The sequence below is a fragment of the Megalops cyprinoides genome, chromosome 16 (genome assembly GCF_013368585.1).
Source record: "Megalops cyprinoides isolate fMegCyp1 chromosome 16, fMegCyp1.pri, whole genome shotgun sequence".
Taxonomy (NCBI): Eukaryota; Metazoa; Chordata; class Actinopteri; order Elopiformes; family Megalopidae; genus Megalops; species Megalops cyprinoides.
Genome location: NC_050598.1, coordinates 26,842,014 through 26,864,520, shown reverse-complemented (window position 1 = coordinate 26,864,520; position 22,507 = coordinate 26,842,014). Strand labels below are relative to the sequence as shown.

The following is a 22,507-nucleotide window of genomic DNA, read 5'->3' as shown; positions in this document are numbered from 1 at the left end:
GTATTTAAGAATATGTAGTTGTAATGAAAACAACACTAGGGGATCGGAATTGAAAGTGTGACTTGACTGTCAGGCCATTCATTCATGTGTATACGGTACTAGCATTGCTATGTTATTAAAACCATAAAGAGTCAAACCCTTGAGTCCAATGTAATCTTATAGTTGCGTCAAAGTTGCTTGGACTGAATGTAAAATTACTCAGATTTGATGAGTTGGGGATTACATTTTATAAATTAGTTTCTCTGCGCATGTTTTCTTGGGTCACCGCTCAACGTCCACAGTTTATTACAGCCAGTATATAGTTGGCCACAGTGAAAATGAGGGTGTACACACATTTATAGTTCCCTCCGCGGACAAATGGCATCCACGTAAACCTCTGCCTGGAGCTCTTTCATTCCGGTGGCTTTCACTGAAAACTAAATCCCACTCCTCGTTAAAGGTGTAAACCTTGTCGACAATGAATTTCTTCTGGACAGAATGCTACACGTTTAAAAAAATAGTTGAAGGATGCAATGCAAAAGCATCCGTTCTTTGAGTAGAGTCCAGTGAGAAGCGCAGTGCGGAACAGCCGATCCTGGCACAACGCCAGGTTTACTAATAGGCAGGGAATATTATTTCTACTTAATCGCTTTCAACAATTAGATTTGTGTGGTTAAATTTGCGCTCTCGTTTACTAAATTTGGTTCTTTGATTCCTCTGTTGGCGTTTCCAGATATGACAAATCCATTCAGTGGTTGTATTGTTAATCCCTCCAGTAATATTTTTTACAGAGAAACTATTTTAACAATGTCGTTTGTTAAAAATAAATGAATTAAAATAGTCACTTCGATTCAGCACCAAGGACAGATAACTTAAGACTGAAGACAAATCTTACACCGTCAACCAGAAGAAATTGCATTTTCCTTGGATTTGAAATTCGATTCGATTGGACTTTTTGCCATCAGTTCTACCCATAGTCAAACATTATATTATCAAATATGACAGTAATTGTTACTGTAACTATGTGTTCTAGTGTTTTAATTTATATATATTACTGAAATTTCATTGTAATAATAATAATGGGTGTAGTTTCCAAGGAAATTACGGGTCGTTGGGTTTTCAATCCATGTGAATGGACAATAACGGAATAATAAAAGTGAAAATCAAGTAAATTAAAAACAGACAGAAAACTGGGAATGCTATATTGTTACAAAATGTTACATTTTACCATCAAGCATTGCATAACAACTAAGAATTAAAGTAATTCCCCATTAAAGTTTCAAGCGCAGGAGCTCTACGACGAAAATAAAGAACGAAAGAAAAACATTTATGGTTTTGCGTCAGAGGTTTAAATAGAATGGTTTTACTCTTAGAGGAAACGGCTGGTCGACAATCGTACAACCCCCTATCGTTTTAACAAACATTTGACAGGTTTTAGAACGTCCCTGCGTTTGATTGCCCCCAGTCTTCTAATTACGGGAGATTCTATTGGATCAATTATAGTGAAACACAATTTCGTCAAAAAAGAGAAAGCGTGTGTTTGTTGTAGGCTACATTTTAACATGTTAAATGACGCACTGCGGTTTAACACTTTGGACGAATTAGTACTTTAGTGCTCACTTCAGATCAAATTCACCGTGTGCGCACGTTTGCGTTAAATGCGAGTCTTGAACAAATATCTGATATAATATTCAAATTTGCATCCTTACGTGGTGCATCTGATTTTCGAGGTATATTCCCCCTTCTTTCGCTTCCCACGTGGTCACCAGGGCGGGCGCATCTGCGCTTGTCGAACTTGAAAATTCACGAGAGGTAAATTGACTGAGTCCTGGCTCGCGATTCACTTGCCTGTTCGTGGAATAGCCCAACCTGAGCGCGCGGACGCAGCCCCACTCGCAGGCATTAAGGCTTCCTGCAGCTGGCGCGAGGAGTGCGCCACGCGCGTCGCGTCTTCTTTCACAACTTCTGAGTTTGCAGCAAGCTCTGCAGGTTAGAACTCTTTTTTTGTGACAGTCGGATTCTTTGCTGAAACTTTGCGGCGGTCCGTGTCAGCGTTTGAAGTTGTGAAGGAGCGCGTTTAAATAGCGAAAAAGAAACGTATCAAGCTATTATTATCTACCAATATTTTGAACAACTCACACCACGAGCTGTTTCTCGCTTGAACGTCTAGGATGGATTCTGCTGGAGACTCGAAGGGAGATGGCAAGGCATTGGTTTGTCGAAGTGCCCCCAGGTCTCTGATTTTCCGCTGTTTGGTGGCTTTGCCGACAGTCGCATGTTTCATGCTGTCGGTGAGTTCCATCGCAATTTGTTTTTTGGTCAGTTTTAAAACATCCCAGTTGGAGCACAGAGTACACGCGCTGGAGATGGAGAAAAAGTCTGTGTTCCATCCCCCGGAAGCCTCTTTTCTGGGTGAAGACGGGACTGTACTACCTGTGTTTCGGGATACGATAGAGAAACTCCTGCAGGAGGTAAGCCCCCATCTACTTTGTTGACGGATAACCTGCATCTGTCTGCAAACTCTCAAACAGACTTAACTGCACTTAAGATGAGAAACTGTCAGCAGGTTCACTGAACATGGAAAGAATAAGCACTCTTTTAGGGAAACGTCGTTACCTGTACCTATTCAATAAAGGCATTCTGTCGGTGATGATGTTCAGCCGCTGAAAGCCTTGGGCATTGGTTTAACTGTAACATAATGCTTTTTTTTATCTGTGAAACCTAAAATATTGGGTGTCTGTTCCCCTGGCATAAGAAGGATGAACAATTATTCCTGAAAAATCTTAAAGGTTTTGCCAAGTAGCACAGGTGTTTGCAGTGTTATACAACTTGTAAAAACTATTTCGACTTTTTCAACATATCGAGCACGTTTATTTTTATTGCATAATTTCAACGCATTCTCAACCTTGTGCCACATTTGTTTTAACGTTTGAACGAAAAGTTTATTTCCAGTGAAGGAGAGGAAGATAATATTTACTTGGAGGTCGGCACATGGTTTTTATATAGCCTCGGTCGAGGCTGCATTCTAATCATGCACGGACGCTGGTTCAAAGCTTGTTTTAGCATAATGAACTGCGCTGAAATCACTGTGAACGTCGCAGCACTGTGTGCGCTGCTGTCCGGGCGCCTCGAATGGAACATTAATATTTGGATAAGTTTGTCTCTCTTGGGACGTTTCCTTTGATACTGGAACGGAATAAACAACCACCCACACAAAATATTTTAGTTATTTTATTTTATTATATAAATATATATCTCGTTATGGTCAAAATTGTAAAACCGAAGATCAATTAAGTACCAAAGCGTATATGTTTTACAGACCTACGCTATGGTCCTATAAAAATTGCCCACTTGTTTTTTTGTGCCCGATGCATGCGTTTACTGATTGATCATCATCAGCTGTCACATAAACTATTCGGGTAGTTAAATGTTGCCTTGAAACGAAGTGCCTTATAGTCAAGATAGTGCAACCTGTCGGATCAATTTTCTCATTGCCCCGTCTGAGTGCGTATTAAAGCGCAGAAAATTTGCAGGGGCGAATACTTTGCCACTCAAACAAAGTCTGTTTTAACACGAATCTTTTAGTCCCGAGATGAGATTTCTTTCAGGTGTTCATGTGTTTGTTCATTTATCTAATTAATATATTTATTTTCACTTGGGGATGCGTAATTAAACATCAGGTGCGCAATGCTAAACAAAATTGCAGCCAATCAGTGGCCTCATTACAATAGTCATACTGAAAATAAAGAACTTTATCTCTGATTGGTAATTAAATTATTTTTCACTTCAACTTTCTGAGGGTGCGACGTGATGTTCATCTCAATCTTTATTGTTTTCTCAGACACTATTTTCGTACTAGTTTATCTTATTACAACAGAAGAGCATCGTGGAAGAAAAAAGAATCAAAAGGAGTAATTCGCCTTAAAAATGTGCATTTTCAATTCGAAAATCCCTCAGACACAATGAAGATTTTTTATACCCAATTTCCATGCTGTATATAATAGGAATGTATGTTTTGCATTGATGAGGATTATGCCAAGTACAAAAACGTTTAACAGAGATTCTGTTAATTCAGTAAGGGGTTGTACAGTATTATCACAATGCTCTAGACAGCTAGATCTTGTACAGGGATGGCTGTTTGTGCGTGTGGATGTGTGTGTGTGCGCATTTATGCACATGTGTTTGTCTGTATCTTTGTTTCTGTGTGTTTGTATTCCTTTCTGTCTATTTGTATAGCGTGTGTGAAGTGTGTAATTAAATTTGTGTGTGTGCATGCATGCGTGTGTGCATGTGTGCATGCACGCATGCACCGTGGAGATGTGGAAATTACGGAGACGTGCGATGCAGAAGCTCTGATCCCAGTTTGACAACAGAGCAAGGTTACTCTTGACAGTTTTGTTCTGTTTTGCACCTCACAGAGACTCAATGAAGCTATTCCCAAACTGCGCACGGCGAGGGACGTGGGCCCAGAATGTTCCTGTCCACCAGGTGTGTCACGTATCCAACAAGGCTTTGCTGTTGTACTAACCGCCATGTCGCCATAGCATACAGAGTGATGGGCGGTTAAATTTCTTTCTATAGTGAACTGGAATTGTTAACACTAATAGATTATCTATAGATCCATAATATAATTGTTAAAGGTCCAGTGGAGAATAACAAGTCTAGTTAAGTCTATTGTGATTCTGTCATTACACCATGAAGCAATATGCCTAACCTTTTCCTGGACTGTGGATAACATAATTTCAGCCGTCTGGTAAAGCAGGCTCCATCTTTTATCTGCCCTCTCATCTTGATATTACTAGAGAAACTGGAGTTGGAATAAGAGGAATGTTAATATGAGCTTCAGATATTCCTGCTCTGTGTTGACTATGATGTTGCTGAGAATAGCACTGAACACGGTGTGAGTAACGATGATCTGGGTGAAGATGCACCCTTTTTTTTGCTCCGGCGGGTTCATGGTCAGTTGAACCGGACTTAAAGTGGTGAAACACTGACTTCCGTTGCTTTCTGCTAGTGAATGCGTTTGCTGCTGTGTTTTTTCAAAGGAGACAACAGGTCCTGTTTGTTCAGGGCAAAAGCACGTGTTAATCTTTTCCTCTGGGGGGGGGGAGGGGAGGGGGAGATCCAGCGCTGAGGTGGTAACACGCTCATACGTTCCTCTGCAGAGGTCTCCCTCTGTACATCTGTTTAAAAGTAATTTGTGGATTGTGTTTGTGAAAATTGCATTTCAGTCTTTTGTCCGACTGTCTTATGTTTTGTTAGGTGACTGGATGTGAGATGAGCCACGTCCCAACTTTTTTTGTTCCCTCAGCCTTAACTGTTTGTTTGTTTCTGCCTGCTGTGAGATTTTCCACGGCCATTCCCGGCACATCACACCCTTTTTAGATCTCGTTAACTATTTCTGGCTTCGGTGTGCGTTTCTTTAAGCCGTTCAGCAAAGAGGCAATATAGGAGTGTTTCTGGATTTCAGAGTCTGTTTGAACGTTTCTCCCTCACTTGTGTGTGCAAGCCGTTCCTGAGCCACATCTGCGGAGCTGAATCCTTGGTGCTTTCGGCCTGAGGGCCCACAAGCAGCAGTATGCGCCGCTTCACCCCAAAGTGTGAACATAACACCGCCTGACCCTGATCCAGTTCACTTGATATTATTACTCATTTCAGCAGCGGTAATGGTGTTTTCGCTCGCTCTGAACCCTGCGATCGGCGAGCGCGCTCCCAAATGTGCCGTGACGGACGACAGCCCGCGGCTTGTCGCTGCGAGGGTGAATGTGTGGTATGCGGTGGGGGGTGGACCCCCGAGCACACGCGCACACGCACACACATACAATCTGGCAATTTTGGAGCTGACGCTGTGCCCTCAGCCCCCCCCCCCCCCCCGCGTCGCCTCTCCCCTGCATTGCAGCAGCTGTAAAGGGAGGTGATAGGGCCACTGCAGCAGATAGGGGGCAGGGAAGGGGGGGGGGGGAGGGGGTCAGGGCTAGGGGAGGGCGGAGTCAGAGATTTGGCGACTGAGCACTTCACCTTCATTCCGGTGCTGTGCTCCAGAATGGCTGAGTTGAGAAGGCTTTGGTTTTTCAGACCTCATTCATCGATTTCAATGGCCGTGACTCTGCGTGGCAGGTGCTGCCGCCTTGTTTCATAACAGACCCTCTGTTCCCTTTCACATTGGACTCATTTTTTATGCTGCAGAGGAAAGGACACCCTCTGAGCACCCCCCTACACACACACACACACACACACACACACACACACGTGTGCACACACACACACACACACACACACACACACACACATACACACACACACATACACACACACACATACACACACACACATACACACACACACATACACACATGCACACACACACACACACACACACACACACACACACACACACGTGCACACGTGCACACACACACTCACACACGCACGCCACCCCATCCTAACTCAACATCGCTGCCTCTTTATGCTCCTCTTTGTGTTCCATAAAGTGCTCATATTCTGGGTGGAGGAGTTTTTAGGCCCCTTACGGTCTGCCCCATGCTTAGGACAGTGCTACTCTGCTCTTCCTAACGCTTTGCAGACTTTTGCTTTTTTGCTTGTGCCACTTGCGTGACCACGCCCTGCTCCCTCTCTGATTGGTCTTCGCGTCACTTCTGTTGCCTGTTTGAGCACCGTTGGACGCTTTGGAGAGGCGGATGTGCTCTAAGAAGGCTTGAGTCGTCTCTGTTGTGCATTTGTGACAGAAACAATACCACTGGCTACATAGAAGGACACATTATGTCTCCTTGCTTGTGTGAGCTATGTTTTCTTCCCACAGAATATATATTGTGTTGTCGTTTGGTGGTCTCGGTATCCAGAAATATTCAGTGGAGGCAGAAATGGTCACAGGCATCAGCAGAGAATGCTATTACTCATTTTCATCCTCATTAAGATGAGGATTTCTGCACTACCAAAGGTCTGTAACAGCAGTTGCTTTTTCATATTGTTAATATCAATATTTAAGCACTTTATTTTAATAACTATGCTGCCGCTGTGAAAGGAATTTACTTGGCGAGCACAGGAAGTACTTTGCCTTCACATGGCTTCGCATGACTTAGCCATCCCTGCATTATCAAGATCTTCTGGAAAATGTTTCCTGCATTGGGCCAATGTGAGGGCTCTACCTCAGATGTACTTAATCAGGGACACCTGCTGGGTTATTACTCAGGAACTCTGTCAGTTTCTGTGTAACAGGCTTTATGGGATCAGTTTTACTGTATCTTAGCGTGGGACCATTTGGGGCTCCATTAATATATATATATATGTGTGTGTGTGTGTGTGTGTGTGTGTGTGTGTGTGGGGGGGGGGGGGGGGGGGGGGGGGGGGGGTGAAAGAGAGAGAAAAAGAGGGACAGGATATTTATTGAGAGTGCGGCCCTTTGAGGTGCCGAACGAGGCACCTCTCCGCACTTGGATGTAAGGGGAGACTTTTTCCATTTAGCTGCCATGGCTGCCACCTGTAACCTGAGGCTCGCGGTGGCACCCAGAGGCAGGATCAGAGGGGAAGGTATTTTTGCTTTCAAAACAGATGGTATAGTGGTCGCAACAACAGAGCAGGTCTCAACGGCGCCTCCTGCAGGGGCCAGGCAGAAGTGGCAGAGACCCCTCCCCTCCTGTCAGGGGATTGGCCCCTGGGTCTTCTCCCATGAATGCTGGTGGTGTAAGAGAGCGCCATTTTGTCAAGCAGAAGTTTAAGGTGAAAGAGTCAATCCCCCCCCCCCCCCCCCCCCCCCCCCCAGTTATGAAATTACCCAGACTAATATGGGTTTACGGCAGGTTGGGTCTTCAGGATATGACATATACATTTGAAACGCTGAGGGTAGCAGGGGTGGTTCCCAGGCAGTGCCCGGGATACAAAGATCAGTGGTCTGTGTGCTAAAAATCACAGCCACAACACACCAGCCGCCTTGCCCCTGTGTGGGGCCTATTTATAACACAGTGAGGATTGAGGTCCAGACGTGCATAACTCAGAAATATTACTGGAAGTCATGCTTGGATTGAGACACACTGGTGACTGACATGTGACAGGGGGGACAGTGTGTGTGCGGGGGGCAGGGGGGCGGGGTCGTCAGGACTCGCAGCCTGCTGGGAAATTCTGAAGCTGTGTTTGGCCCCCCAGGGCTGTACTTATCTTACCCTGCTTTTTCGAGGTGAGTGGTAATGCGTGCAGGGATTGAATTAGGGCACCGACCCACACACAAACAGCATCATCATAAGTCCCTTATCATATTTACCAACCCTTCCTCTGCATCATATGGCCAACAGTGGCCAACTCCTTGCAATGGTCTCATAATGCTGTGCATGCATGCACACAGGGCAGAAAACCTGTGTGTGTGTGTGTGTGTGTGTGTGTGTGTGTGTGTGTGTGTGTGTGTGTGTGTGTGTGTAGAGAGTGGAGTATTTAAGTTATTCCTTTAGAGCAAGGGATTTAAATCTAGAGTGTCAGGCTACAGGTTGGACTCAGTGTTATTAACTGCTGTAGGCTGAGGGAACGATTTAGACAGATGTACGTGTTGGCGGGTCGTTATTGAAGTGTCGGCACTGCTAACGGGGGGTCATCGGGCAGCGATCCGGTTTCCTGAACCAGATACCAGGTCACTGATGGATGACCGTACTGCTGTTTTATCCCCATTTAGGCAGTTGCGTTGTTGTCTGAGGGACCTTCAATTCGCAGGCCAGGCAAAGACATGCAGAGATTGTCCCTACGATCAGTGAAATTAGATAAAAGGAACCAGGAGCTGAGTTCATCCCAGGTTCTGCAGTTACAGCATCTGTGTGTTTAATAGTCCAAGCATAACACGTCCCTTTGGGAGCTGCTGAGGAGTCATTGTGGCTACCACTGTAAATGTCCATGCTTGAGAAACTTGTCGTTTGTCAGATCTTCTCTTTGCTTTGCAGTAAATGTGACTCAGATGTCACTCCTGGCCATGGTCACAGCTGCAGAAATGCACCAATTAAAACAAACCTCAGTTGGTTTTTGAGTCTTAATTGATGATGTGGAGGGCGCTGGTGTTGTGCCTCAGCTCGGTCCAACAGGTCACCTGCTTATTAATGCTGCAGACCAATTCCAGGGAAAGGAGACAGAGCTGTGACTTCCTGTTACAGGGCCAGGCCCTCACATACACACACATACATACACACACACAAACAGACACACACACAAATTCGAAGTTTCTGTCTCTTTACTGCATCAACCAATCCCCCAAACAAAACAACACCATCCCTCATTTCCTCTGGAAACCACAAGCAGTAAACTGACAGAGCATATTTTAACGTTTCAGCGCCCCTCTCCTGGGCTCAGCAATGGGAAACATCCGCAGTTTTCACAGCACAGCTCTCGGTGAAGAGAGGTGCTGAGGGGCCTCTGGAACACTGGCCTGTATCCTCAGGCAACCCCAGTCAGGGTCGGGTCATAAACTGTCCTCTCACCACTTCCTCCTCCAGAGAGGAGGGGAAATATTGGCAGAATGCTGCGAGAAAGTCTGTGCGTTATATTGGACATTAAAAGTAATATTACTAATGGTGAGATGAATATAACGGAGGGCAATTTATTGCAAATTCCCCTTTTACATTTATGTATCAGCTGCATTAAATTGGCTTTTACATATGTACATACATAGTAAAGATTATTTAAGGACTCCCTTTGTAATGTAATTACAATTGTAGTTGTGTTACGCTGTCTCCCGTGTATGTCTCTATGTAAGTACCTACTGTCACCATGGTGATCGTTGCCATCCCAAGGAGCGATGGGACCTACCATGGTGTCTGTGTATGTGGGAGATCCTAGCTAGTGCAGGGCTTACTGTTTTGGAGGTGGATTGGCTCAAGCTGACTCCAGGCTTCACGCTTACAGGGCGAATGCTTCAGGTGTTAGCAATTAACACCCCCCCTGTGATTGAAGCCAGCTGGGGGGGGGTGCAGCTCACAGCAAGGAGAGGAAACTGTGAACTTTGTCACTTTCTGGGGTTATGAGAGCCCGCTTCAACACTTTCCGCACATGTTGCGGGATCCACTGTGTCAGGAAGGCTGCTTTTGGGCCACCGCGGAAATCAGCCATCCACCTGGGCACCTAAAGGGGTGAACCCTGAGCATGGAGCACCAATCTCACCCCACCAAAATCTTACCACAACAAGCACCTCCCTCAAGCTTCCCCCATTAATCAGTCCCCAGCCAGGTTTTCCGCATGCAACCGCTCTGCAAACCCAGCATCCCTGCTGGGATTGAACACATGGGCATCAGGGGTCACTTATTTCAGTAAAGACATCTCAAGTGCTACACGCCATTAACCGTTGACCTCGCCAGTCTAGTCAAGTTCCTTCTCCTGTAAAGCATTACCGCTACTGTTTTTTTTGTTTTTTTTTTTTTGTTTCGGCACCTCTGTTCGGGATTGCCCCCCACACAACACTCTTCCTCTCTCACACACACACACACGCACAGTTTCCTGGAGAAACGTTTCTCCAGACCTGTCAGTGGGGAGCTGTGGCTGTGGTCACCCCCACCTCCCATCATGCCTTGCATGCCCACATGCCCACGGTTAGTCCGCCAGGCCGCGCAGAAACACTGCAACGACCCCGTCCAGCCCCTCCACGCCGTGGGTGGCCAGGGGCCACACCCCTCTGCGCTCAAAGCTCTGCCTTTATCAGATAACCGTCTCATATCAGCCCCGGGATCTGACGCCCCGGGGCCTTAGGGGAAAATGCATCACAGCTGTGCTGAAGCATCCTGCCCTGGAGGTTAGCCTGTGGATGGGCCTTTCGATACATATTAATAAACCTGTTTGGTACCCAGCCCAGGTGGCTTTTTGCTCCCAGAGACCTGACCTGGAAGGGCTACCCTTGTAGCCAGAGTAGGTAAATTCTGAAGTGGGGGGAAGAGGGGTGGAGCCAAAGGGTGGCGGCTGGGAAGGGGGGAGTCAACGGCCACAGCACCAGTAGGCCAGCATGAGGGAGGTCTGCTCAGCTCATAAGCTGAAGAGGAGTGTGGCTTTGAGACTTTTTTTTGGTGTGGTCCTGTGGCAGGCTGGAGGAGGCCCCTGATAGAGGCACGCAGGGGGTGATGGGGGTGTTCAAGGGGCCCCCTTTTGATAACCCCCCCCCCGCACACACACACACACACACACACACACACGCGCGCACACACACACACACACACACTGCTGCTGCCCCCAGTGCACCCCGGCCCTACTAATTAAGGGACAAACCAGAGACAGGAGAAGAACAGAGTCTGGTCCAGTGCAGAGATTATGGAGAGGTTCTTATTAAGACGCTGTTGTCAGAAAGGGGGCCCCTCTGGTGTGGCTACGCTCGGCCCCCCTGCTTTGTGAATTGGGTTCCTTTCACCACGGACATAAGAACACTACATCTGTGATACAATGTGAAGAGAGAGCGCAGGAATGTTAGCTGATGAGCCAATCAGGATGTTACATTGAATCTAATGGGCCAAGAGCACAGACCTCCATACACTCACACATGTGATGTTAGTTGGAAGACACACACACACACACACACAAGTGTGCACATTCACGCGCGCTCACACTACATCTGCACTGGTCCTGGAGTGCAGGAGGTATTTCTACATTCTGTTTTGCTCTGTCCTAGCTCTTAATTCAATCAATTATCACAGTAAATTAAAGCATATGACCATATGTTTGAGTTTCTCTGCATCTCTCCAATCAGACTTGGAATCGCATTTTTTAATTTAACACAACAATTGCTTCAACTATGTAATTAGGAGTTTCAATGAACCAAAAACCAGAAACATCTTGTGAGTATCTCTAGGTCCAGGGTTGTCTTAGAAGCTTCATGCGCCCTCTTCTACCATTTAATTTGTCAGCTTTGTAAGGGCAGATCTAGCTCCAAGTCTGCGCTAGTTCCAGCTGCAGTTCAGGCTCCCCATCATTCACAACAGGTTTTTACCGGTGTCATTAGAGTTTGAAACTCGCCAGCACCGTGTGTAATCTCGCTGGGTGGAGCCCTGCCTGGCACTCATCGACGGCACGGGCCCATGTCTCAGGGGCAGCTGTTTTTAATACAGCGGTTTAGATGGCCTGCAGTCCCCGCGGCCCCACGCTTTTGACCGCATGTCGCCCGCAGCGTAATTAAAGCGCCACAAAGCCGCTAAACTGCACAAAGCCGCGCAGGTGGTCCCTGGCGCTCTGGCCTCTTCACTTTCCGCCGGGCACCCGGAACAGAGCAAGCCAGCTTTTTGTTCAGACGTTTCTGTTTCTCGGGGGAGAAACGGCGTTTCGATGGCTCGTCTGAAGTGAGGCTTTTGTCTGCTGTGTTCCGCTCTTTCTTTCACCGTCTCGTTTCCTCGCTGCAAACATCGCTTGTGCTGAAGTGCTGCGATCTCCTCAGCAATGCGAACTAACGACTTTATTTTCTTGTTTTTACTGCTGCGCGTGCGCGCGCGGGTGCGTGAGTGTTTGTGTGTGGGCCATCTGAACGTCCATGACAAAAAGTCAGAGACAACAATATTTTTCTTTTGTTGTAAAAATAAACCCCCTGGAGTGTGTGGTGTGCACTTTTCTCCCTCCCCTCTGCCTCTCTTTCTTTTTCTCTCCCTCTCTCTCCCTCATTCCTCTCTGGGGGAAATTCGCTCTTGCATGTCTTTGTTGGCATGTTTGTTATCATGTTATTCCAGCCCATGTGAAAGTGTGTTTTCCTTAAGCGGGGTGCACGACCGAATGTTTGTGATGCCCAGAGGGAGTGGTAGACCGTGCCACTCTGTTCCTGCATCGTGCTTGGTTTATCGTCCAGAGCAGTACAGGGACACCCTTACTTCTTGTCCCTAAGAGTGCCGTGTTGTATGTAGGGAAGATTTGGTCTCCTGCAAGTCCTCACTGCCTTTGCACATCGACCGTTTTTGCTTAAGAATGGCCGTACTAGTTACATTGGTTCAGTTTTAATTCCATCAGAAAAAATTCTGCTCTCAAGCGCAAAGCGTGCACGTGGTGAGGATTTGTGTCTGACAGTGTCCCTTGTTTGTGTGTGTCCCATTTCCCAGGATGCACTGCAAAGGCACCGTTGTTCCAGCTCACCGACATGTGGTTTAGCTGTAGCGTGCCTGAGGCCACATCAGCATCCATTAAATGAGTAAGCTTGTGGTGGAAATATTAAATATTACGTATGGCTTAGCAGACCCCTGCTGTTGTTAACGCGTCCCCACGGAGCCCGGGAGAGGGGGGGGGGGCAGAGGTCCCTCGTGTCTTGCATTCCGGGGGCTGTGACCCAGGCCGCGGGACATGCGGGGACGAACCCTGGACCCCAACACATCCGCAAAGCTGGAGCAGCTCGCAAAGCGGGGAAATCGCTCAGCCTCAGGGCACAGTTCCATTTAAAAGCACGTAAAAAAAAAAAAACAAGCAGGAGTTCTATAAGGAGGAAGTAAAGTTTAATATTTCCACCTGAAGCATACAGGAGCTCACAGAGAATTCATAATGATCATAAAAAAAATCCACATGCGTGCATTCATAATGATCGACATGCAGGTGTTCATAAAAAAACTCACATGGACGCATACACACAAACACACACATACACTGTATATACTCAATATCAACATAACATCAACATCTGCTTCTGAAGAGAAATATGCCACATTTTTGTAATCTGACACATTTTTAATATCTTGGAGTGGGCAGAACTGGACTGCAGGGCTGAAGCGGATCCTTGCAGGGAGCTGTCTGTTTATTCACTTTATCCAGATTAAATTGCTGTGTGGGTGAGAAGTGTGGTGCTTATCTCTTATCTCTGCCTTTAAGATTGGTTTACAAGAAGCGGGGGGGGGGCGGGGGGCATGCGTGATTGACTGCAGTGTTTAGTCAGATCTTTACCCCCTGTGGTCTCTCGTAAATACCCTGCTAATATTTGGTAATCATAGTGATACTGGGGGTAAGGAGTTTCTGCTGAAAATCCATCCTCTTTATTTCAATGTGGAAAAAGGCTCCCCTTCACAAATGCCATGAAAAGAGTAATTGTGTATGCTTTATTGCATCAGACTAGGAGGAGAGATTTTTTTTTTAATGCTTCTGCGCTCAGAGAATTTATTTGATATTTCACAGCATCACTTTATCTTCTGGCATTAATGTGTGTGGGAAGGGGACAGTGCTGTGGATTAGTGTAGCAGGGTGGTGGTGGTGGGGGTCTCTCTGCAGTTTGTCTGGTCTGTGCCATCCACTGACTGTGGGAGAGCTGGCCAGTGTCACTGCCCCAGTGTTAAGGCCCTGTTACCCTTCTCTGTCAGAGAGAGAAATCTTTTCTTTTAATCTGTATTTTAAAGTGTAAGTCCCCCCCCATAAGCCTCTGGTTACAAAGACAATAAAGAGAGGTTGTATATTTTCACATGTTGACATGTAGGCTTTATGTGAGGGTTAGACGGAGTCTGGGGGAATAATCCAGAATTTTATTATTCTCGTTAATCTCTTTCCCGCCTCAAATACTTGCCTTGCCAAGTACTTGATTTTAAAGTTGTGAGGCACCTTTTTGTTTTGCAGTTTTGAGATGTTTGATTAAAAACACAAATCCATGAAACATATTCATTTTCATACACACTTACTCTTTTTTTTTTTTTTTAACCTTTGTCCAGTGCAAAGACAAAGTGCCAGAGGTTCTTCTGGTTTGTCCCTGGGTCAGTGGGGCATCTGTGTCTAGTCTGCCCACTCTCATCAGCAGCCACCTTCTGGTCACTGATCTGGGATCAGTAGGGAGCAAGGGAATGATTTAGGATGCAGCCTTGCTCTCATTACTAAAGCTGTTCTTCTCTCTGTGTCTCAGTCCCATGTTACCTGTATTCCTCCATTCTTTATAACCCCCTGTCGGCTTTTTGCTTTCTCTCTACTGCCCCCTCCACCTTAAAACCTCCCTTCTACGCCAGGGAGGACTCTCTGGGTACAGTGTGCCGCCTCCCTCAGTGTTTTCTTTGGGTGTTCCACTTTAGGGCAACTGTCCTCGTCTCTCTGTGTTGGTCTGCATGACATCTCTTTGCTGAGGCTGGGGCAGGGTGGGACTCTGTCCCCTTCCAGAATGGGGGGAGTATCACGGGGGAGATGGGGAGGGGGGGTTGTGGCTTTGGCGGGGTGGTTGGGGGACATCGCATTGTCTGGCCCCTGGGTGGCACACGGCCCCCCGCTCCCCTCCCCTCTCGTCTCTCATCGGGCATCTTATTAAAGTTAGCTTTGTGAAACCGCGCTGTTTAGCGCCAGGCCCGACTCACACATTCTTCCCTTTGAAAAATAAACAGTTCTGGGCAGCCTGGATGCAGGGCCGCGAGGGGTGGGAGGGGCGAGAGGGGGCGAGAGGGGGCGAGAGGGGCAAGCCGTGCTTATCACGCCCTCTAGGAAGGCTGTGGGGCCGCAGTGCTCAAACGGGGTGCCAGGTTTTAGCAGTTTAGGTCCGGGCAGTGGGAGTTAGCCCAACTCCAGACGAACACCATTAACAATGCTAATGCTTTGCAGAGCTACTTGGAAGTCTGCGGTGCACTTACAACACAAAACCCTTTGATAGGCGCTATAAAATTGTATTAAGGTTAGCTGGGATATTAATATCAGGGAAATTAAAAATTTTCATTTGTATCTACATGTGAGGGCAGGCTGGGTTTAATCTGTGTTGAAACAGATGTTTATTCCGACTTTTTTGTTTCCAAAAATGAGTACAGAATCCCAAAAATGGAAAAAAGTTTCACAAGAAAGGCTCATTTACTGAACAACAGTGACAAAAACATGTTCATATGCACTGTAGAACTCCTCATATAGGCCTGTTTCAAAGAGGAAATGGAAATTTGAGCGGGAGCAATTACCCAAAAAACCATAGGCATATCTTGCACTCCTCGCGAAGAGCAGAAAAAGACTATAATAAAACAGGGATAATATTATAACGTTCACTTATTGGAAGCATGTGTCCACCATCGCTTGGCTTTCTTTCGGCATTGCCTCTACTTTCCCTTTCGAAAATTTTCTTTTTTTCATTGCGCAATTGGACACGATTTCACTGCGCGCTTGCAAAACTGAATTCTGAAGAAGGAGGGAATATGGAAGCAATTACACCGTGCTCAGTCTAATTATCACAGATCGCAGGTGACGAACTGAGTTGCTTTAATGTTTCAGGGGAGGTTGGAGAAGCTCGGCCCTTTGCAGGGCGGGCGGCACAGGTGCACTGAATCGCATATCTCCTGCACAACGCCATCTTTCATACACTGCGTTTGGTCTATTTCTGGTGCCATTTGTGTCACTGTGCGTAATAGCACCTGCCTTTAAGTGAGTCATGGCAGAACCCCCAGCGCCATACTGCTGTGCTTTGGAATATCAGTGCGTTACATCAAGGTGTCAGTCTCAGTCCTGGCAGGCTGCAATGAGCTGTTTTTGGTTTGAGCCAATTTCCATGGCTTGATTTGTCCATTTAGTTAAATTAAAGGTAATGTTAAATTTAAACACTGATTTACACCCACACATTTGTCATTACGTATTACCTTGAAACATTTCATCATCTTTGGATGCAAGTGGAGTCTTCAGTAGTGATTTAGGTTTAATGAAAATATTTAGGACACATTGCGTCAAAATGAATAAATGTAGCTGAGCAAAATGAGAACAATGTTTCAAATAACAACAATTTTGTTTAAATGTGAAACCATTGTTTTGGCACAGAGAATGGACCCAAAGTTACCGCACAGGTTATTATGGGTTTGATGCCCATTTTACATGGTATGTGTTCAGTAATTTATTTACGGGACTGACACGTAACCGGTGCCACTAATCTGGGATCGTGAACAGTGACACAAGCCAGCACACCAGTGCGTTATCCGCTGTGCCACTCACTGACCTCAGCGCACTGTGTCATCTCCGTCTCTGCTATTTATTGTGTGTTTAATAAAGCTGGAATGTGATGTCATGCCACAGACTGGATTCCGCTTGTGGGAACGTAGCAGCGCACCCAAAGATTTCGAATGCGATAGCATGTTTGGGAATAAATCAGGGGCTGGGGGGAACATGGAGCCGGTGGCTGAGGCAGTCTGTGGCCAGCATGTCCCCCTCCCCCCCCCCCCCTTTTTTTCCACGGACGTACCCGTCATTCCCAGAGACGCGCTGAGATTGTATGACGTCTAGGACGGCCCCGGTTTGCGCTAATGGCGAGGGTTAACTCCACAGGGTGGAGGGTGGCCCCAGACACACTAAATCTCTACGCAGAGTTTTATCGCTGTTTCCACAAGGCATTAGCTCTCCTCTTATCAGGCCAGGCACTTCGCAGCCCCTTTCAAGAAGGGGTCGTTTTTTGAATAAATTTCGAGCCCAGCCTTTGAAATCCCACCCAGCATCAATGGTGGCTTTCACCCTGCCGCCCTGCTCCCTGTTTGGACAGCAGGAGCAGCCTGTCGGGCTGTGTCCAGGGGCACACATCGTTCAGCACCTGCCTGAAAAGCCAGCGGCTTTCCACAATCCCGCGTGTGTTCAGGGCCCGGGGCGGCGCGGCACGGCGTCACTGACTGACTCTTTTCAGAGCTCCCGCCGTCGTTGGCTGGAAACGGAACGTGGAAGTAACGCACGATAAAGCGCGCAAACACGGCCTCCTCGGCGCTGTGAGGCGAAACGAGGCCTTTGGGCCCTCAAGTAGCTCTATCCTGCTGGAAAACACTGCGGGTTAGCAGCGGCGGCGGCAGTGACGAGCAGACCCGGGGTTTAGCGGTCTGGGGTGTGCTGTGTGCGTGTGGCGGCCAGGAGGGGTGAAGCAAACTGCCAGGGGTTCACTGCCTGAATGGCGTCAGTTTTAACTCACAGAAGACCAATAAGCATTACTGTGCATTCTGAAATGAGGGGGCTTCTCTTCTCCTGATTGGTGAGGAGAGGGAGTCATGTGACCTAGCTCGGACCAGCGGCTCAGCATGGCAGAACTTCGGCTGGCGACCTCTCCAGCTCTCGGCCTGTCTGTGTCTTCCTGACTGTCCTCCATGTCCTGCTTTCAATGGACACTAGTTTTGTGGTGTGGACTCTGTTTTGTTTTCGCTGCATCTCCTAGCCTGTAGGCAGCTCTTTGTCAATGTGAGTCTGGTCCCCTTCTGTCACACTCAGCTCTGACTGAAAAAGCCCTTAATTTCCACCGTTTGCGGAGTAGCGCAAACCGTAATAATTTGGGCTGCACCCACCACATTTCTCCTGTAACTTTCCCCTCCTCCCTGGGCACTCCTGATGGAGAGAGCTTGGGGCTGTGGAAGAGACCATATAAAGGGGTCTCAGCATGCAGTGGAGCGGGGCACAGGGGAGTGTGTCTGATGGGGGCGGGGCGGTGAAGCGATGAGGCGCAAGAGACTGTGGCCCCTGGATTTAGACTAGCGGATTTAGAGTAATCTGTCAGCGTTATGTATACCTTACCCCGAAGTTCAGCCAGGAGTGAGGGGCACGAGTCGGCCATGCTACATGTAAACACTGCGTAGCGCAATGAGGGGTTGCCGGGTAACAGAGGTGGGGCTTCACTCTCATTGGCCAGGCCTGCCATGTCTCTCTTGCAGGTACACTACACCACAGCTCAATCCAATTCTAACTCCTGCTTAATCCCTCAGTCTTCACAAGATGCGTCTCCAGCTACTCCTCTCCTCCGTAATGGGTTTGACATGTTGCCTTACCTCAAGTGATTTAATTGGGAAGAGGTGTCCCACTTTGCAGATCCATGCAACAGTCGTTCCTGCTGTGGTGGGTTTTGGCATGTACACTCTGATGAGCTGGCAGAACTATCACAGATTTTTCCCAGCTGGATTAGTGCTCATGTGCGTTGGTGACAGTGCTGTGGCTTACCAAATGGGCAGCGTGGTGTAGTGTGAGTTACTGCTGGTAAATTAAACTGTTCTGTTCCAGACCAGGCTGGATATGTATGTGTGTGTGTGTGTGTGTGTGTGTGTGTGTGTGTGTGTGTGCACGGGTGGTGCTCAGTTCCAGCACTGACATCTGTCTTGCATGGAGCTAGTATCCTCACGTGTTTACTTTCAATGAAAGCCCATAGGAAGCAGGTAATGACACACAGCAGTGTACATAACATACGTGACAGCTGTTCTCAGGTGTTTGATTTCTGCAGGGAAGTTTGAGCTTATGTAGAGGATCGGCTGTCTCCCTCTCTTTGGCCAGCAGCCCCTCCCTCCCTATTCAGTGGGGGTCAGGAGGGCGTGCTGTTGAGGGTACAGACCTATCTGGGCTGCTCAGAAAGTGTAGGCATACCACAGGGTACTGTAGATCCAATACTCTTACAAAGTCACCAGGTTTACTGCCTACCACCTAAGAGCCAACACCTGATGGAGTGCATGCAAATGGGGCCCAATAGTTTATGACAGCAAAACTATCAGTAACTCAGGTCCTCTCTCTCTCTCGTTCTGTCTCTCTTTCTAAAGAACTTTGTGTTTTCAGTCTCTGGTAAAAAAAAAAAAAAAAAAAAAATTTATAAAAAGCAATGTGCTTGTGATTTCAGCGCACACATGCATACAAACACTCCTGCCCTCTCAGATAAATTGCCTCTCATTCCAGGTTAGGTGTTTCTTTGTTTACATTACATCATTAGCATTTAGCAGGTGCTCTTATCCAGAGCGACTCTGTTGGTCTCTGTACTTGCTTTGTTATATCTTTTTAAGTATTCTATTTTTTCCTTCTCAGAAGACTTGAACGCTCTTCTCTCTTAAAGACTCTTCTCCCTCTCCACAAATAAAGAGGGTGGACTCAAAAGCAAAATTACACGGAACCATAGGCCTGCGGTTTTGGTCCGTCGTATTTGTTATTTCACATGAGATTGGATTTAAAGAAATACCAGGAGACAAGAGAGAGAGCAGACACTCTCTGCACTTACACAGTCATTGCTTCTCAGGAACTGCGTGCAGGTGCCATGATGTGAACAACCTTGGGCTGTTGAAAGCTTGAAATTAAATTTTTAACTTTTCTGGAAAAAGGCGATAAAATTTTAAAAATGAATCTCAGCACAGGTAGTCTGTTGCTCGCACCGTGTTAAACATTTATAAATGTTTGGTCCATCCAACCAGACAGTTTCCCTGGAATGTGTTTTGTTCTTTCAAAGGATCGCTTTAGGTACCTTGTAAACTCCCCTAAAAAGGATCCGGAATCTGAGCATGGTCAATAGATCTGGCTCCATCTGATATATGCCCTTCACTTAAAAGCATAGCTCGGCCTTGTCCTGGACTTCTAGCTGTCAAGGTGTTAAGGTGAAGTGTCTTATCACTCTAATAAATTTGTGTTTTTGTAAACAGAAGAGGGCCTGGTGTCGGCTTGCGTGAGCGTACCGTGTGTAAAAGTAGCCTCTCCGTTTAGCACTGCTCGCTCCAATCTTAATCGCAAATCACTCAAATACTTTCATCAAGCTGGAAAGTTCTTTTTTTCTCTCTCTCCCGGCTCATGGCAGCCTGCCACATCTCCTCATTCAGGCCTCTTTCTCTGGTGCTGTTCCCAAAATGTGTGACTCCCGCCAGCATGACCCAGCAGTGTGGAGCCACAGCTGCTGGTCAGGGAAGGGACGCCCACCCCCAACATGGTGTCCTTGTTCTTTTTTGGGATGTGTGTGTGTGTGTGTGTGTGTGTGTGCGCGTGCGCGCGTGTGTGTGTATGTGCGTGCGCGTGTGTCTGCGTGTCTGTGTGTGTGTGCGCGTGTGTCTGTGTGTCTGTGCGCGTGTGTGTGTGTGTGTGTGCGCATGCTCATGTGTCTGCGTGTGCGCGCGTGTGTGCGTGCTCATGTGTCTGCGTGTCTGTGTGCGTGTGTGTGTATGTGTGCGTGTGTGTAGCAGACTGGGACAGCCCCCCGTCCTTCACTGTCACTGTCAGCACCGCAGCTGTCCTGCTGTCTTTTGTCTCCCCACGCCCTCGCCCTTCCTCATTTTGACAGGTCACACCTCCACTAATGAGCAAACTCTTGATTGGACGATGGGTGTCAGTTTCCACCCCTGGAAAACGGTCTCATGGAGTCTAAAGCAGGATCTGTGCTAAGGTTTAGCCTCCTCTGCCTGAATGGCTGCTGATAGTTTTATTAATAGATGCACTTCTCAGCGGTGTTGTCTTTCTCCCATGCGTGCTCAAGGCTCATTCACTACCACTCTGTGTCCTCTGAAGATGCATACCATTGAGCTCTTCACTGATATAGACTGTGGAGCAGAGGATGACAGTCTCTAGTTCATTAGTTCATTAAAAATGGCTTATTATTTGCTGAATCAGGGCGGATCATCCAAGATTTTATATATATAGTTTTATTTGTTATATATATCTGGACATTGACTAAAACCATTCAGGGTCTTTTCTCATGGGTACAACAGAATTTCCCAGCATTGTGTGGATTGACCTTGCGGTTGAATGAGATGGTGTTTGATAATGAAACTTAAGGAGTGCGCTTAGCTGGGCAAGCCAAGCAAACAGCAAGTAAATGGGACCTACAAGCTAAAGCTGTAAATGCTAGGTGCTATCTTCCCCTCCTCATAGTACCACTGAAGGTGCTTTTTAAAGAAACCATGCAGAGGAGAGATGCAGATACACAGGTCACTCTCACATTCTTTCCTGTTTTGACTGGGAGATCGCAACTGTTTTCCTGGAAGAAGGGGGCCTACCTTGTACAGCCAAAGGCATGTGATGCACATCTACTGATTCACGCTATTTTGGGGGGGGTTTGTAAAAAAGACAGGTCAATAATAACAGGAAAACGGGCCTCAGACATTCCTGAGCAACAAGGGGAATGAAATGCAGCAGTCTCTGTGTGTGTAGATAAGGATATGGGCTGCTTGTGTCGATAAGGATATCGCTGTGTGTTCATGGATGGTTTCTGGTGATGAAGGATGGTGTTGTGTTTATGCGCCGTTTGTGTAATATTCAGTTGTTTATGACGTTGTAATTGATGCTGGTTATGTTAAGCTTGTGATATGGCAACCCTTAGTCCGAGCTGCTCTGGAGTGATGCAGTTCACAGGGACATCTGGTCACCCTCGGTGACCGAAGGATAGGAGTGATCATGAGTGAGGTCATGACAGCGATCCTTGATTTCATTCACATAGTGGAGTCTTCACTTCCATAACACAGCAATGGCTGCTTTTCTCAGAACAGGCCAAAAAGTGCCAACCTAAAAAAGTATTATTTATTGGCATCTCACATCCCACCTCTTTCCCCTCCCCAACCCCACCTCACCCCTTTTACCCTCACTTCCCCTACCCCCCTCCCTCTCCCTTATTTTTGTGGACATCTGGCTGACTGGTCCAGGTCATCCAGGGTCACAGAAGCCAGTCCTTATACCCCAGGCCTGGGCAGGAAAAGCAGTAAACGGAGAATTATACTCCTGATCTTTGTCTCCCCGTCTTTATCTAGAAGATATATGGAGAAATAAACCACCTGGGCCTTGAACAGAGCATAAACAGGGAAGAGAAGAAGAGGTGAGACGGAGGGAGATGTATGTGAGGTAGAGGAGGTGAGGATACAGAAGGAGAGAGAAGCGCAGGTAGATGAAAATCAAAAGAGGATACAGTACGAAGACGCAG

General features: G+C 47.0%; 1 protein-coding gene across 1 annotated transcript in view; it reads left to right on the top strand.

Moving 5' to 3' along the window:
* Positions 1-1,774: 1,774 nt before the first annotated feature.
* The window catches only part of si:dkeyp-44a8.4 (collagen alpha-1(XXIII) chain), a 155,592-nt gene continuing 134,859 nt past the window's right edge, over positions 1,775-22,507 (top strand). Inside the window, exons 1-2 of the mRNA XM_036547747.1 lie at positions 1,775-2,450; positions 4,398-4,467. Of these exons, the coding sequence (XP_036403640.1) occupies positions 2,151-2,450; positions 4,398-4,467 (370 nt within the window). The 5' untranslated portion in view covers positions 1,775-2,150. The remainder of the gene's footprint in view (positions 2,451-4,397; positions 4,468-22,507) is intronic.